Genomic DNA, 16,144 nt, shown 5'->3' on the forward strand with positions numbered 1-16,144 from the left:
GGAGAAGGTTGAAATGCTTTGAGATCTAGCCCCCAAGGAAATCACCATCAGAGGGTGCAGGGTCAGAAAGTGAACAAGGGGAAATGTGGGGGGGCATTAAAATTAACAAAAATCTAAGGAAGAAGAAACATTGAACATAAGCAGATAAATCAACAAGGAAACATCAACAATAAACTCAAATATGGTCTCCAGATCTGGTCAATGAATTCAAGTATCTATGAATAAATACTGCAAAACAAAGGAAAATGATCCAACACTTGATGTAACAGAAGATTCTATGGAATGTAAGGAGAACATAGAACCAAAACATGCTGTTCCAGAGTAGTTCAAAAGAGAGATGAAAATTATGAAAGCAGAATTTGTGGCTTGTACAGCAAAAATAATGGATAGAATAAAAGAACTGGAATCTGCAAAGGTAAGTCTCACCAAAGAAACAAAAGAGAGAACAAGGAATGTAAATACACAAAAGTGAAAGACAATCTAGAAGAAAAGAAACAAAAAACATTACATAAAATATGCTAACTATTCAAACAATACATAACTGATCATGAAGATAGAATATACAGAGACAATCCAAGGATCACAGGCCTCCCAGAAGAATACAACAGAACAAAAAAAACTTACCACCACAATGCAGGAAATAATAGATGAGAGTTGCCCAGAAATTCTGAACATAGAAAATGAAATACCAATTGAAAGAAATCACCTCCAGGAAAGGTTGCAAGGTTGCAAACTCCATGACACACAGTGGATAAATTCAACAATTCAATTTAGAAACAAGAGGTTCTGCAAGTGATCAGAAGAAAGACTTTCAAATACAAAGGAAAGGAAATCTATTAAGATTGTAAGACCCACCAGAACTTCTAGGAAGGAATATAATGTGTTTCAAAAAGCAAAGAAGCTCAGGATACAGATCAGGGTGACCTACCCTGCAAATCTGAGTTTAACCATAAACAGGGAAAAAAAAAAGAATATTCAATAATAAAGAGACACTTGAAACATTTTTAGAAAGAAAATCAGAATTAAAGAGATTATTTGCTTCCCGAACACCCCCAAACAACCGAAATGCCAAAGGAATAAATAAATGCAACAGCCAAAGACAGCAACAGAGTGACAGTAGAAAGACCAGCAAGAGACTTCTTTCTAAATGTACTCCAGGAGACCAGGTAAAAGCTGAAGTCCCATGAAGGTAATAGTGAAGAGGCAGGACTAGGGCATTATGGACAGAATATGGTGACACCTTGCCTATAGGTAAATCAATTTTTTTTGTGGAACTACATTACAACATGAGAAAAATACACAAAAAGGGGAGAAGAAAGCAGGGGAGAGAGAAATTTGTGATGTGCCAAAGTCAACTCTAGAGCTAACAATGATCAGAAGGTGACCTCTGTGATCTCAAAAAAAGGAAAGCCTACAGAGGAGGAGGTGTAAAGGGGAGAAGGACTAAAAAGAGGGGAAAAAGAAATAGGCCTTGCTTTGGTGATGGAAGGGGGGTTGCACTGATGAATGCTCCTATGGAAAAAGAGAGATGTTCTGTGAAGGGAGATGGGGATCTTATGCTGGGTGTGAATAGGGGGATTTGGTGCTTGATAAGTCTACTAGTCCAACATCAGGAATGGGGAATCGGAACTCCTGGGGGCAACTGGCACCTGAGGGAATGAGAGAGCATGGTCCAGGGAAAAGACTTTGAGGCAAATGCGGGAAAAGCAGCAGGGGAGGGTACAGATCAGTGGTGGGCTGCATAATCAGGGACACAGGGAGGAGCCCTCCCATGGGGCATTATCCTCTTGACACCTAAAATAACTGGCATTGTTCTAGGAGTGGGGCAGAGTGGAAAAGGGAAATCCATGCACACTCTACGTGGAAGTGGCAGAACCTACTTAGGGAAGAGAGCCTAGAATAGATACCTTGGAAGTCTTGATTGAATGAGGAATACAGAGAAAAGAGAAAGACCAGCTAATTACAGGGATCATGAATCAGAGAATGAAAGTCTAGAGTAGACAGAGAGGATGGATAATGAAAAGAATGGGAGAAATCTTTTTTGGAAAGGGGCACAAAAAAAAATGAAATTCTAAAAAACTAGTGAACAGAACCAGTTAAAGGGCAGGAAAACAAGGATTAATCTACTTGACTGAGAGGAAAAAAAGGGGAGAGGAATTATATAACCAGATAAAATTGGGAGAGAAAAGGAACTAATAAAACTCCAAAGGGAAAGAGGTAACAAATAAGAGGAGGGGATCAAGAGTAAAGGGAAAAGAGCCCCCTTTAAAAAAAGATTAAAGTAACTGAAGGAACATAGTACAAACAAAAGAGGGGGGAAAATCTTACTTAAAAAAAAATAACAGAGACAAATGGAGAAAAACATAAACCTAACTCATAACTTTAGATGTGAATGGATTAAATAAGCCAATAAAACAAAAAAGAGCAATAGACTGGACAAGAAAACAAAACCCTACAATTTGTTGTTTACGAGAAACATTTTAAAAAACCAAGACATACACAAAATTAAACTGAGAGAGAATATGCCTGGAACATAATAAGCATTATATATAAATGTTAGCTATTATTAAATAACTAGAGGAATATTCATTACTCATGACTAGGCCATGCCAACATGATAAAAATTACAACAGTACAAAAACTAATTTACATTTTTAATACCATGTCAATCAAATAAGCATCAAGGGGAGACTTTATAGAACTTGGCAAAATAATAACAAAATTCATTTGGAAAAACATCTGATCTAGAATAATAAGGAAAATAATGACAAGAAGGAGGGATAAGAGTAGACTAGTACTTCCAGACCTCAAACTATATTATGAAGCTGCAGTCATCAAAACCATCTGATATTGGTTAAAGAACAGAGATCAATGAAATAGTCTAGACAAGAGAGTTTCAAAAATAACAGAACTCAGTAACCCAGTATTTGATAAAGAGGAAAACATAAATTATCCTAGGAAAAAAGCTCTCATTCATTCATTCATTCATTCATTTATTGGTGAGGCAAATAGGGTTAAGTGACTTGCCCTGGGTCACACAGCTAGTGAGTGTTATGTGTCTGAGGCCGAATTTGAACTCAGGTCCTCCTGACTCCAGGGCTGGTGCTCTGTCTACTGCGCCACCTAGCTGCACCTTTTTTTTTTAAACCCTTCTTTAATAAAATCTATTGGGAAAACTAGAAAGCAGTCGATAGAAATTAGGCTTAAACCATCATCTTTCACCATATTCCACAACAAATATAAACAGATATGCAACTTTAATATTAAAGATCATGCTATAAAAAAAAGTGGAAGAAAAACAGATCACATACTATCACTGCTATAGGTAGGAGACATATTCTTAACCAAATAATACAGACAATTACAAAAGATAAAATAGATAACTTTGATTACTTGAAACTGAAAAGCTTCTGCACAAAATTAATGCACTTCAGATAAGAAGGGAAGTGGTCAAATGGAAAAAAATCTTTGCATCAGATTTCTCTGATAAGGATTTGGTATCCAAGACATATAAACAATTAACAAATACATAGAAGAATAATAGTCATTACCCAATAGATAAATAGTCAAAGGATTTCAACAAAAAGTTCTAAAAAGAATACGTATCTACAATCACATGAAAGAATGCTCCAAATCTCTAACAATAAGAGAAATGGAAATCAAAATAATTCTGGTTTTACCTCACACCTTGCAAATTAGCAAAAATGACAAGAAAAAAAAATGAAAATAGTCAATGTTGGACAGGTTGTAGAATAATCATACTAGTACTTTGTTGTTGGAGCTGTGAAATAGTTCAAGCATTTTAGAAAGCAATCTGAATTGTGCAAATAAAATTACTAAAATGTCTATTCCCTTTGAACCAGATTCCATTACTGGGCTTATTCTCCAAGGAAGCCACTGTTAGAAAGAAAATCCCCCATATACTCCAAAATATTTCTAGCAGCACTTTTTGTGATAACTAACAATTGGGGGACAACTAAAGAAATTGTGGTGTATTAATGTAATGGAATAGTGCTATAATGGAACTGTACTGTAAAAAATTATGTGTGTGGGATGAATACGAAAGCACGGAAAGATCTACATGAATTGATGCAGAATGAAGTAAGCAGAACCAAGAAAGCAATATACACAGCAACTACAATGTAAATGAAAAGAACACCACACCAAAAAATCAAAAGTAAATGTAACAAAATTATAAAGATCAAGCAGGACTCCAATGAAGTTATGAAAGAACACTTTGAACCCACTCCTTTGTGGAGGTGAGAGGTCCACAGGTACTACACACTGCACAAGTTTTCACACTTTTTCACTGCATTGATCAATTGTGCTGATTTTCTTTCTTCTCTACAAAATACCAGATGGCTCTCTGGGAGAGGGAAGGGAAAAGAGCAGGATACTTGGGATAACTATAATGATGTAAGAAACAGAACACATCAATAAAAACTTTATATTTTAAAGTTTTAAAATAAAAATAAAAGCTTCATTTTTCACAAAAAAACTACAATAAAAACAGGAAAGTGTGAGAAAGAATACCAAATATGCTTTGTAGTGTTTAGTGGAAAGAGCATGATCATAAATGCTGACAGTGTTACTCATTCTGCAAGTACTTACTGAGTACCTACTACTGCAAGTCAGGCGTTGTGTGAGGTGCTGTAGAAGATGCAAAAAACAAACAAACAACAAAAAAGATGTGATCCCTATTCTCCTAGAGCTGAGATCTCTAGCAAGAGAGATAAAACACGTACAAAAACAACTGCCGCGCAAGGCATAATGTCAAAGCCCAATAGGAAAGTTACAAAGTGTTATGTTAAGTCAGTGGAGAAAGAGATAACATGAAAATAATATGTTATACCTACCATCTTTCCCATTTCTTTTATCTAGCCCTCTACCATCCTCTCTCTCCTCTCCATTAAGGAATAAGAATACCAGACAATCAAGGGGAGGTAGTGAGAAGAACAGCTCTACTCCAAAATTCTAAAAGCAGATTCCTATTTTATACCAACAAAGTTATCTCCTCCATAAGAATTCAGTGTTTTTCACACTAAAGCCTAATCCAAAAGCAAATCTTTTGAAGTTACAAGTATATTATAGTTTTGGCTTGTAGCATTTGACAGATACATATCAAAGCACAAAGAATTTTGAAACCAACTGGATCCATACCAAATCTTGTCCAAGGTACCACATCTACCCTAAATTATGTTTCTTTTCTAGGATGGACAGACACTAATAAAAAAAAAGTCAATGAGAATCTGACATAGCAATCCAAAAATCCAATAGCATTCTTGCATAATTATTCAGAAATGTCCCCAAAAGACTCCTATCCAGAGGTCTCTGGCTTGGCTGAAAATATGCCTCTCTAGCCTCTTTAACAGTCATGGAGAGGAAGGCAGGTGCCTCATTTATTTACAAATACAGGAATAAATAGTGGAAAGCTTAGCCACTTCTCCCCCGGGCAGTGGAAGAAACCAACTACGTGTAACTGACAAAGATACCATTCTTGACAATCCTCTCTGACCCAAGACAATAACTCCAACAGCAAGAGATAGTCACCCAGCCAGAAGGAAGAACCTAATAACCCAAATCAGGCAGGCAAGTGAAAACAGTAGGTGTAGCTAGATTTTTCCAAGGATCAGAAGACTGAAAATGCACCTCACGACACATACCCACCCCACAAACAAAGAGCACAAGACCACAGAAAGGGGGTAATTTCTGGTAAACAAATGACATGGTGAAATCTAGTCATTCAACTAGATGTACACATTAATATGATGAATAAACTTCCACCGTATCACACATCCCTGACTACTTCTGCTTCTGTTTCTTCTGCAATTTATTGGCTTTTCCTGTGTGAGCCTTAATGAAGTCTCCTGGGGCTTAAAATCTACAGGGTAAGAAAAAGAACACTGAACTAGGAGTCCAGAAAGGAGGTTCTATCCCAGGATCTGCCTGGGATAACTAGTTGTCTGGCTTTAGACAAGTCACTTAACTGTACATAATATTCTCCTCCTGCCACCCTGCCTTTGCACAGGCTGTGTCTCCTGTGCTTGGTGTTCTCCCTCACCTCCACCTCTAAGGGTCCCTAGCTTTATATCTCACCTCTCATTAGATTATGTTCCTTGAAGACAGGGACTATCTTTGTCCTTTTTTTATATCCTCAGTGCTTAGCATCTTACCTAGCAGAAAGTAGAAGCTTTAAAAAGTTTGACTGTCTGACCCGTATGAGGCCTTTCCTGATCCTCCCCATTGTTAGTACTCTCCCTACCAACCCTAAAATTACTCTGAATTTACTGTGTACATTTTGTTCCCCCTAGTAAAACATAAGCTCCTTGAGGGCAGGAACTACTTCATTTTTGTATCCTCAGTGCTTAACATTGGGCCCAACACATACCAGGCACTCAATAAAAGCCTGTTGAGTTTAACTGGATTAAGGTCTCTGGGGCCTCATTTTCTACAACTGTAAAATGAAGGAAAGGGACCAGATGATCTAAGAGGTTACTTGCGATTGTAACAATTTTTATGATTCTATGACCAGAGAGTTAAGAGGACCAAAAAAAAAAAAAATAGTATAAGCACAACTAGAACATTTCATACTTCACACTCAAATGCCAAAAAACCACACATTTCAGAGAAAAAAAATCTGAATTTCTATCTCTCCCGAAATCCGAGTATTTACTCAGACTTGATCCAAAAGAAAGAATTATCTTATTAGTCTTCTATGTAAATTAAAACACTTCCTACAACAAAGAGGTTCTCCTCAGGACTTTCCACATCTATGTAACGAAAAGCTGATGGCTGATGCACTAAACATACTGACTTCAACTTACCCAATCCTACCATCACCACTAGCTCCCATTCCATACCTCTCCCCCCTTCTCATCTAAAGTCTTCGAGAAAGCTGCCTCTTCTCCTCTCACTTGCTTCTAAATCCTCTGCAATCTGGCTTCTGCCTTCATCATTCACCTGAAACTTCTCTCTCCCATGTTATCAATGATCTCTTCATGACCAAATCTTCTCAGCCTTCCTCCTTCTTGCCTGTTCTGTAGCATTTTACACTGTTGATCACCTTCTCCTCCACCAGGATGCTCACTCTACTCTGAATTCTCATGACACTGCTCTCTCCTGGTTTTCCTACCTATTTGATTGTTCCTTTTCTCCACGTACTACTCATTATCTAAGGAAGACTCCCAAGACTCTGTCTTAGACCCTTTCCTCTTTTTCCTCTACACTATCTCACCAGATCACACAGGTTCAATTATCTTTTCTATGTAGATGACTTCCGGGTCTATACACCTAGCCCCAGTCTCTCTCTTTTGTTCCAGTCTGGCTGATATTACCAACTGCCTTTGGGTGATCTTGAACTCAATGTTACACAGGCATCTCCTGTGTACAACAGGCCCAAAACAGAACTTATTATCTTTACCCTTAATCTTCCCTATTACTACTGAGTACACCACCATCCTTTCAGTCACTCAGGATCAAAACTTGATTGTCACACTCCATTCCCCACTCATATTCACTGAACAGACCCAATCTGTTGCCAAATCTTGTTTTATCTACCTTCACAGCACCACTCACAGATGTCCCCTTCTCTCTACAAATACAGTCATCACTCTGATTCAAACTCTCATCTCTCCATGCGTCAATAGCATGTGGCCTGCTGGTGCCTCAACTCTCTCCCCACTCCACACTCCATACTCAGCTGCCAAGTGATTTTCTAAAATGAAGGCCTAACCAAGTACCTCCCATTACTAAATAAATTTCAATGTTTACTACCTCCAAGACCAAATATAAACTCTTACATTTGGCATTTAAATTTCTTCTTAACTTTACGCACACATACTCGCATGCTACACTAAACTACTTGTCTTTCCACATTCCATATCCCACCTCCCTGCCTCTGTACCAACTGTTCTCTATGTCTGGAATGCTTTCCCTCCTCACCTCGACCTCTCTTAAGTCACCCTGGGCACCCTTCCCAGTCCCCCCAGCAGCTAGCCTTCAGCTCTGAGGTTATCTTCTATCTACACTGTATGTATCTTATACATACCTAGTTATTTACATGTTGTCTCCCCATTAGATGAGTTCTTTAAGGTAAGGAAATAAATTTACCTTGCTTTGTATCCCCAGTGCTTAGCAGAGTGCCTAGCATATAGTGGAATTTAATAAATGCTTTTTGACTGGAAAAAAAAAAAGGGAGTGGGAAGGATAGTAATTTCAGTCCCTCCAGAAATGCACACACCGTATTTTCAGGTCCCTCCCGACTATGGGAGGCTGGCACCATCTCCAGCTTGGCATTGTTAGGAAGATTGGCAAATCTCCACTGCAGGGAAAGATCAAGCACATTCCTCTGAAACCTGCAAAACAAACCAAAAAGTCCTCACCACAAGCTGATAGCACATTACCCAGAAGCCACCTGCCACACCCAACCCCAGTCAAAATCCATGAATTAAATCCTCCAGAAACAAGGACATAAGACTAGCAATTTATCTGCCTGGAGACTCCCACTACCATTGACATTTTCAAACCAGAACAAAAGTTAAAGAAATGAAAGTTTAAAGTGGTCAAAAGCTAGAGCTGTCAAAGCACAACAAAACATCCAGACTCAAAGAGCAACTTACAAGGTTTTGAAGCAATGGCCCTCGAACAAGGTTCCTTTAGGTGCTATGAGGGAAAAGAGAAAGGTCCAAAGGGCCTTCATTCTCTTCAATAAATTACACTTATTATGACTGCCAGTAAGATATTGGGGGAGAGGGGAGGCCGATCAACTGAAAATCAAGTTATCTCAGTACATCATTTTACCTACTGCATTCTCTTCACCTTCCCCTTTCCCCAGATCCACACCAAACCTTTTATCCAAGCTCCTAACAAAAAAAGCAAAAATAAATAGGCTTCTTTTCAGTTTTCTTTCCCATCCCCAGGAGGAGGTGATTAACAAGTGAGAGTGTGATCAAAAGCCAGGCAACAAGGAAGAGGAGTTAAAAAGGGAAACTGACAATACTCAATCCAGGTAATTTTTCCATTATCTGAAAGCTGGTTAACTGTTGAACACAAACACAAATCAAGTCTCCTAGAACTAAACAGGTACAATATACCAGCTTAAAAACTAGGCTCAAAATTCAGTTAACAAGAGTTCTAATCTTGGAGCCAAAACTAATTTTACTTGTGACCCTGGACAAGTTACTTAATATTTCTGTGTCTCTTAGCTTGGCAAAAATTAATTACTATAGAAGTGCTATATAATTTAATGATAGTTAAAGCCTTCCACCAGACTAAAGAAGCTGCCAGTCTGGATCAGCAACTAAAAGCCCATAGCATAGGTTTGGAAATACCCTAATCCTCATGCAAAGAAGGGAATCAAAATACCTGAGAGTTCAAGAGGATAAGGTTTCTCAGAAGTAAATGAAGGGAATTAAGAGATCTAAGATGTAAGTAGTAAGAGGAAATATCAGAGTCCAGGAGGGGAAAGCAGATCACAGAATCATAAAGGACATGGGTAGGTCTCAGAAACAGGAAACCAAAACTTCCACTGATCTTTATTAGTGAACCCTCCTTCCCAATTAAAATTCTAGGTAGCACGGTCTATCACTATTCTCACTATTTTACAAACAGGGAAACTGGGATGAGGAAAGCCAAATCAGCCAAGGGCCACACAATGGTAAAGCTGGGATTACAATAAGCAAGCAAGCTCCTGACTTTCAGTTCACATCACATATGGATTCATCACAAACTATACTCCTATTCATATAGAGTAAAGAAAAAAGACAAAAGAGAATCAAGGGAAGGAAATAAGAGAGAGGAACAAAGAAAGTAGTAAATTTCAGAAGAGTCACACTAAGAAAAACATTTCTCCATATAAATTGATAGAAAACTTGCCCCTAATTTATCCTTCCTAAACCAAAGAAAAACTAGAGTGGGAGATAGAAGGAGAAAGAAAGTAACTCTCCTTCCATTTACCTCATTCACTTACTCCAAACCTCATAAAACTTGTAAGAGTAACGATTTTTTAGCCCTAGTAATGCCCCAGGTCTAAGAAAGTACAGCTGCTAAATATCCAAAAAATATTACTGTCTCTCACCCCAATGTGTAAAGAAGAAAGACTGTGTGAATCACTAGATGTAAAACAAAGCACAAATTACTATATATATTTTGAAAATATCCTTTAAGGCACGAGAAGTTTAAAAAGTTAGAAAGAAGAACTCTGAGAGAAATTTAAAAGGCAGGGAGGGAATGTGGGTGAAATTTGAAAATGTACAAAGTCGTCAGCCAGATAACATAAATACCAAGGTATTACTGAAAACAACCAATGATTTTTCTGAATCATTAACAACAACCCAGGAAAGTTCAAAAGATTAGGAAATAGGTAAACATCATATCAATCTTTAAAACTGGCTCAAAAAATAACTTTGGAAGTTGAAACATAAATTAGATTTCTAGTGCAAAAGTAGAACAGATAGTGAGAAACTAAAAAACGGGTTAAGAGATCTGCAAGGTAAAAATATTTCAGGATGGAAAAAAACAAATAACAAAAAATGCCTTTTTTCTGTCAATTATGGCATTTTCAAAAATAACAAACTTAGGAGATTAAAGCAAAAAAGCAACTGAACTACCATGATGCATTAAGGGAACAGGCTCAAAAAATTAATTCCATTTGGCTCCAGACACCCTATGACATGGGCTGAAAACAAGTTAAGAGTAAACAAAGGGAAATGGTAAATTGCTCTACACTGGCTCTTTAGATATGACTTAACACTTTCATTAATAAACTGTCAAGAAGAATGGGGTTAGAAGACCTGTGTTCAAGTTCTAATCCCAACACATACTAGTTGGGTAACCATGTGCCCATAGGCAAATGACTTAACCTGTTAGTAACCCAGGTTACTCTCTAAGGTTATAAGTTACAGAAGAGTTGTTGAGTTGTCACTCTTCATCAGTATAAGAAGTTTCCACACTGGCAATTCTCTAAATTGACGAAGTTACAAGTCCACACCTCAATATAAGTGAAAAAACATTATCACCTAGTAAGCAAATCCCTGGTGATAAGCCTTTCCTAACGTAAGCTGGTCTTTTGATGTCAGACATATGCCATTTATGAGTTCTGTACTCAAGGATTTCCAGCTTTGTGGGACTTGCCAGAGGTTGTATTCCAATGGCACAAACTTCAAGAGCCCAACATCAACTCCACAGCATGAAGAAGCAATGGTGCAGAACTTTAATGGAAAAAAACTAAGTATACTATGAAAGTAATTTCCTAAAGGAGCAACTTTTCTTTTTCTAACTCTGCCTGAGCCTTTGAGCCTTTGTGCTTTTCAAGCTTAAGGGCTGTGTGTGCTCTGTTCTAGAGATCTAGGTACATGTACTGATCCTAGTAGCATGAGACCTAGACCAAAAAAGGCAACTATATAAAGTCTGACTCACTTCAGATCGTATTCGCTTGGATTGAAGTTGTGTCGCCGACAGGTGTCCTCCAAAACCTGCCAAAAAATGAAGGGGGTTTGAATTACTCTGTCCAGGGCAAGTAACTCTGTTATTAGAAACAAGTACTACTGAGTAGCCATGGATTGCAGGAACTAGAAGTGACCACAGAAATCATGTAATCCAATTCCCTCATTTTACAGATGGAAAAACTGCAGCTAAGGGAAAAGCGACTTAAGACAACAGTAAATTGTCAATAGATATGGGACTAGAACCCAGGTCTCCTAACTCCTCCTCCAGCATACTTCCACCAAGTCACACTACATTACTCTACAGAGCCTAGATTTAATCGTCATATAAGTCAGGTTTACCTAGAGGAAAACACAGCTTCATATTCCACTCTCAATCTGTCCAGTCATCTGGAAAATGCACATCTTTGTAGTAACAAGGATGATCTGATGAAAGCAAATGAGTGGCTTATAAAAAATCTGTTCCTACGGCTACAGGGAGGAGGGGGAGGAAATAACTCAAGAGTTCGTGCTCTCCTAAAAGGGTCGGGGGTCAAAGGTCAACACCCTCAAAAAACAAAAGCTCCAAAAGTTCAGGTGAGAGACAGGTGACTATGAAGGCCTTAGTCCCGAGTCACCTCCAGAATGGAGAAGTGAGAGTGTAGGAGGAGACGCCTTGGCACAGCCCGCCGCTCTCATCTCACCCCCTCCCATCCCAAGCATTCCCCGCCACCTCCTCATCCCACGTTTCTGAAGGGTTCCCCAGAGCCCCTCCCCTCCCTAGAGCCCTCAGAAGAGGCCCGCCTCAACTCAAGACCCTTCTAGGGCCTCGCCCCCTTTGGTCAACCGAAGCCCCGCCCTTTTCCTCGGACACCTCCCCCCCAGGACATCGCATCCCATCCCACCCCACCCCCATCCCCTTCCCTATCCCCCCCCTCCAGAAGCCAACCGCAAAGGGGCCCGGCTGCGGCCTCAGCCTGCCCGCCACAACTAAGGACGCTCAGACGGGCAGCCCCCGAGCCTCCTCTCCCCGCCCGCCGCACCTGCAGTAACGCGGTGCTCGGCGTCACCTTCACCGTGAGGCGCCTCCCGTTCGGGGTCAGAACCGACACCGCGAGACCCCCGCTGCCGCCCGGGGCCGCCATCTTCCGATCACGTGATCGCCCCCTCCCCGCCGGCTCTTAGTCAACCAACTTTATTGGTAAAAGAGCCCGGAAGAACAGCGCAGCTCAAGGAGGGGGCGGGGCCTGAGCTTCACTTCCGCTTCTGGACCAATCCCAGCTGGGGAAGCCTACTCTGACCCCTTCCCCCTCCCCACTCCAGGCACATCCTCCCCAGAGACCTACCCCACCAGGTGCTAAGCCCCGCTCCCCGTCCTTAGAGCCAAGTCAACCCCAGTGAGAGCTCATGTGTATATAATGCTTTAAGATTTGTAAAGCACTTTACAAATGTTATCTCCTTTGATCTTCACAGTAGTCTTAGGAGATGGGTGCTATTATTATCCCCGTATTACAGATAAGAATACTAAGGCCGAGAGAGGTTAAATGACTTGCTTAGGGTTACACAATTAGAAAGTATCCAGGACAGGATTCAAACTCAGTTCTTCCTGACTTCAAACCCAAAGCACCACTTAGCGCCTAAATAGCTATCCTGTTGCCTTGACAACAAGTATTTATTAAATATTTACTATGTGCCAGGAACTGTAAACATTTGTTTTAGACTCTCCCTTTGCTCTCATCACTGGGCAATCTCTCTTCCTTTTTAGTTCACTCTATTAACATCTTGCATCCCACATAGATCGTGGTGGTTGTCATATGCTATCCTCCTCTCCTGTCTCAAGTTCAATACTTGGCTCACTGTCTTTTACCTTCCAACTCCTGGGACTTCAAAATTTATGTTGATGCTTCCTTAAAGTCCCAACCTCTCAGTTTTTCTATATTCTCAAATCCCATAACCTACTCCTCTACTCCATATTGGACATACCATAGATGGCCACATCCTGAATCTCACTATTACCCATATTGTTCCATCTCAATGATAAAAATCTTAGCATTTCTTTATCTGACCATAATCTCTAAGCGTTCTTTCTCTCCCTGTATTCAACCCTTGTAACGATATTCTTAGCCCTGATAATGTCCTCTAATTCCTTTAGGCCTTGGTGCTTTCTTAGGCTATTACCCCTTCTCTGACTTTGCTTTGCTCTCTTTCCAATTGAGACCTTATAGTTATTTCAACTTTACACTGTACTGTTTGTTTGAATTCATGAGCCCTTTGCCACTCATTCCTTGTCAAAACCCAACCTTGGATTATTCCTGCCATCTGCTACAGCTACTCCCACTCACATGACGTTGAATGGAGCTGAAGGAATTCACACAACTGAGGTGACTGGCAACACTAAGAATTTGTATGAACTAATCACATGTGGTTCTTTGCTTCAGCAAAGTAATTCTTTTATTCTCTAATTGATTTCATGGCTCACTTTTCACAGAAGCTATTCCAAACTCTCTCTTTTTTCCTCAAGCTTCCCATGCCTCTCTCTTATCTCATCCTCTCAGCAGAAGACCTCACCTCTTATTTTATTGAGAAAATTTAAGAAAATGGTGTTAGTTCCTTCTGTGACACTTTTCTTCATCTCAAGGCCCCTTGCCATCATTCCCCACTCTGTCCTCTTTTTCTCCGATCTTTGGTAATGAGTAAGGGCTGAACTGAGGTTAGATAGCAGAGGTCCAGATACATAGTACATTGAAATTATATATATAATGTGATATTCTGTCTCTCGCTCCCATATAGGTATAAAATGAGGATGCCCTATTTCCTTGCTGTTATTTGACATCATTCTAGAAATTCTAGCAATAGCAACTAAAAGAAATTAAAGGCATAAACACTGGCAAATAGTAGACAAAAGTCCTTATTTGTTGATGATGTAATTGTTTACTTAGAAAATCCTAGAGAAGAAGCAAAAAAATCCCCAACTAATTGAAATAGCTTCAGTACAGTAGAATACAAAATAAAACTATAAAAAGCAATAGTATTTTTAGATAGTAATAACTAAATCTAGGCATAAATAATAGAAAGGGAAATAACATTTAAAATATATAGAATATCTGGGTGTCAATTTACCAAAGCACATTCAAGAAATGCATAGCTACAATTACAAAATGCTCCTTAACGAAATAATAAGTGACTTAAAAAATGAAAGGAATATTCAATGCTCATGGCTTGGACATGCCAATATAATAAAAATGATGATACTACAAAAATTAATTTATAGGTTTAGTTTTACACCAATCAAACCATAAAGGGAATACTTTATAGAATTAAAAAAAAATTGGGGGGAACAAAAGATTTAGAATATCAATGGATATAATGGAAAAAGTAGGGATAATAGCACTTCTTTCTTGTCCTTAAATCATACAATAAAGCAACAATCATAAAAACAATTTGGCACTGGAAAAAATAGAAAAATAAATCAATGAAACAGACTAGATAAGGAAGAATCAGAAACAACTGTATTCAATTAACATAGTGTTCTGTAACCTTGAAAACACTAAAGTACTCAGGGAAGAACTTCCTATGTTATAAGGACTGCTGAGAAAACTGGAAAGCATTTTAGCAGATATTAGGGTTAGACCACTGTCTTATACCATATAGCACAATAAATTCAAAAAGAACAAATGACCAGAATAGTAAAGGCCATGTATTAAAAAATTAGAAGAGAACCAAATCAGGTACTTTGCATAACTATGGGCAGAGAGAATTCTAAATAAACAAAGATAGAGGTGATCACAAATGGTTACAGAGATGATTTTTGTTACATGCAATTGAAAAGCTTTTGCCCGAAAAGAAATCGGGAATGTAGTCAACTGAAAAAAAAATCTTTGTATTGGATATAAGGGTCTGATGTTCAAGATACACAGGGAATGAACATAAATATAGGCCTTCTCCGTCTTCTCTTCTTAGCATTCCTAGCTTCCTTCAGGACTCTGCTTGGGTTCCATATCCTCCTTGACATCTTTTTGATTCCCTGCCCCTCAACTATCAATGCTCGCCTCCTGAAGCTATTTGGTATTTACTTATCCATCTACCTACCCAACAGACAGATTGGAAAGCTCCTTTAAGGGCAGCAAGGACTGTTGTTTTCTGACCATGGATTCTCAATGCACAGTGTCTGGTGAGTAGAAGATTCTACAGATATGTTAAATTGAAATGTATTGAAGAATCACACCCCTACTCTCCCAGTTCCACTGCCTTCTCAAGGCTCCTTGGAGAGAAGTGAGAGATAGGGAGAAGGGATTGTCTTAGGTCATCGAATCATAGAGATTTACAGCTAGAAGGGACTTTATTATTTCATTCTGCCGCTTTATTTTACATATGAGGAAACTGAGGCCCAGTTAAGCGATGCCTTGTACAACTAGGACTTGATGCAGACTAGTTAGTGCCTGAGATTTAACTTCAGGTCTTCCTTGCTCCATCCTACTACACCAAACTGTCTGGATTTGGGCTCCTTGACACAGTAGTGCAGTTTCTGGCACACAATGGGTTTTGACAAGGAATGAGTGGCAAAGGGCTCATGAATTCAAACAAACAGTACAGTGTGAAGTTGAAATAACTATAAGGTCTCAATTGGAAAGAGAGCAAAGCAAAGTCAGAGAAGGGGTAATAGCCTAAGAAAGCACCAAGGCCTAAAGGAATTAGAGGACATTATCAGGGCTAAGAATATCGTT

The 16,144-nt window shown here is 39.1% G+C and overlaps 1 protein-coding gene across 3 annotated transcripts in view; it reads right to left on the minus strand.

Annotated features, from left to right (window-relative positions):
• ASPSCR1 (ASPSCR1, UBX domain containing tether for SLC2A4) overlaps positions 1–12,592 on the minus strand; it is a 135,098-nt gene extending 122,506 nt beyond the window's left edge. The window contains exons 1-4 of one of the 3 annotated variants that reach the window (XM_027850137.1): positions 12,464–12,479; positions 11,784–11,867; positions 11,416–11,471; positions 8,240–8,354 (exon numbers count right to left, since the gene is read on the minus strand). In XM_027850137.1, coding sequence (XP_027705938.1) covers positions 8,240–8,281 — 42 coding nt within the window. In that variant the 5' untranslated portion in view covers positions 8,282–8,354; positions 11,416–11,471; positions 11,784–11,867; positions 12,464–12,479. Of the gene's footprint in view, positions 1–8,239; positions 8,355–11,415; positions 11,472–11,783; positions 11,868–12,463 lie in introns of all 3 variants that reach the window. The other 2 variants (XR_003568103.1, XM_027850136.1) reach the window with 2 other exon arrangements.
• Between the last annotated feature and the right edge of the window lie 3,552 nt (positions 12,593–16,144).

Source organism: Vombatus ursinus, unplaced genomic scaffold (genome assembly GCF_900497805.2).
Source record: "Vombatus ursinus unplaced genomic scaffold, bare-nosed wombat genome assembly UNPS02008996.1, whole genome shotgun sequence".
NCBI lineage: Eukaryota > Metazoa > Chordata > Mammalia > Diprotodontia > Vombatidae > Vombatus > Vombatus ursinus.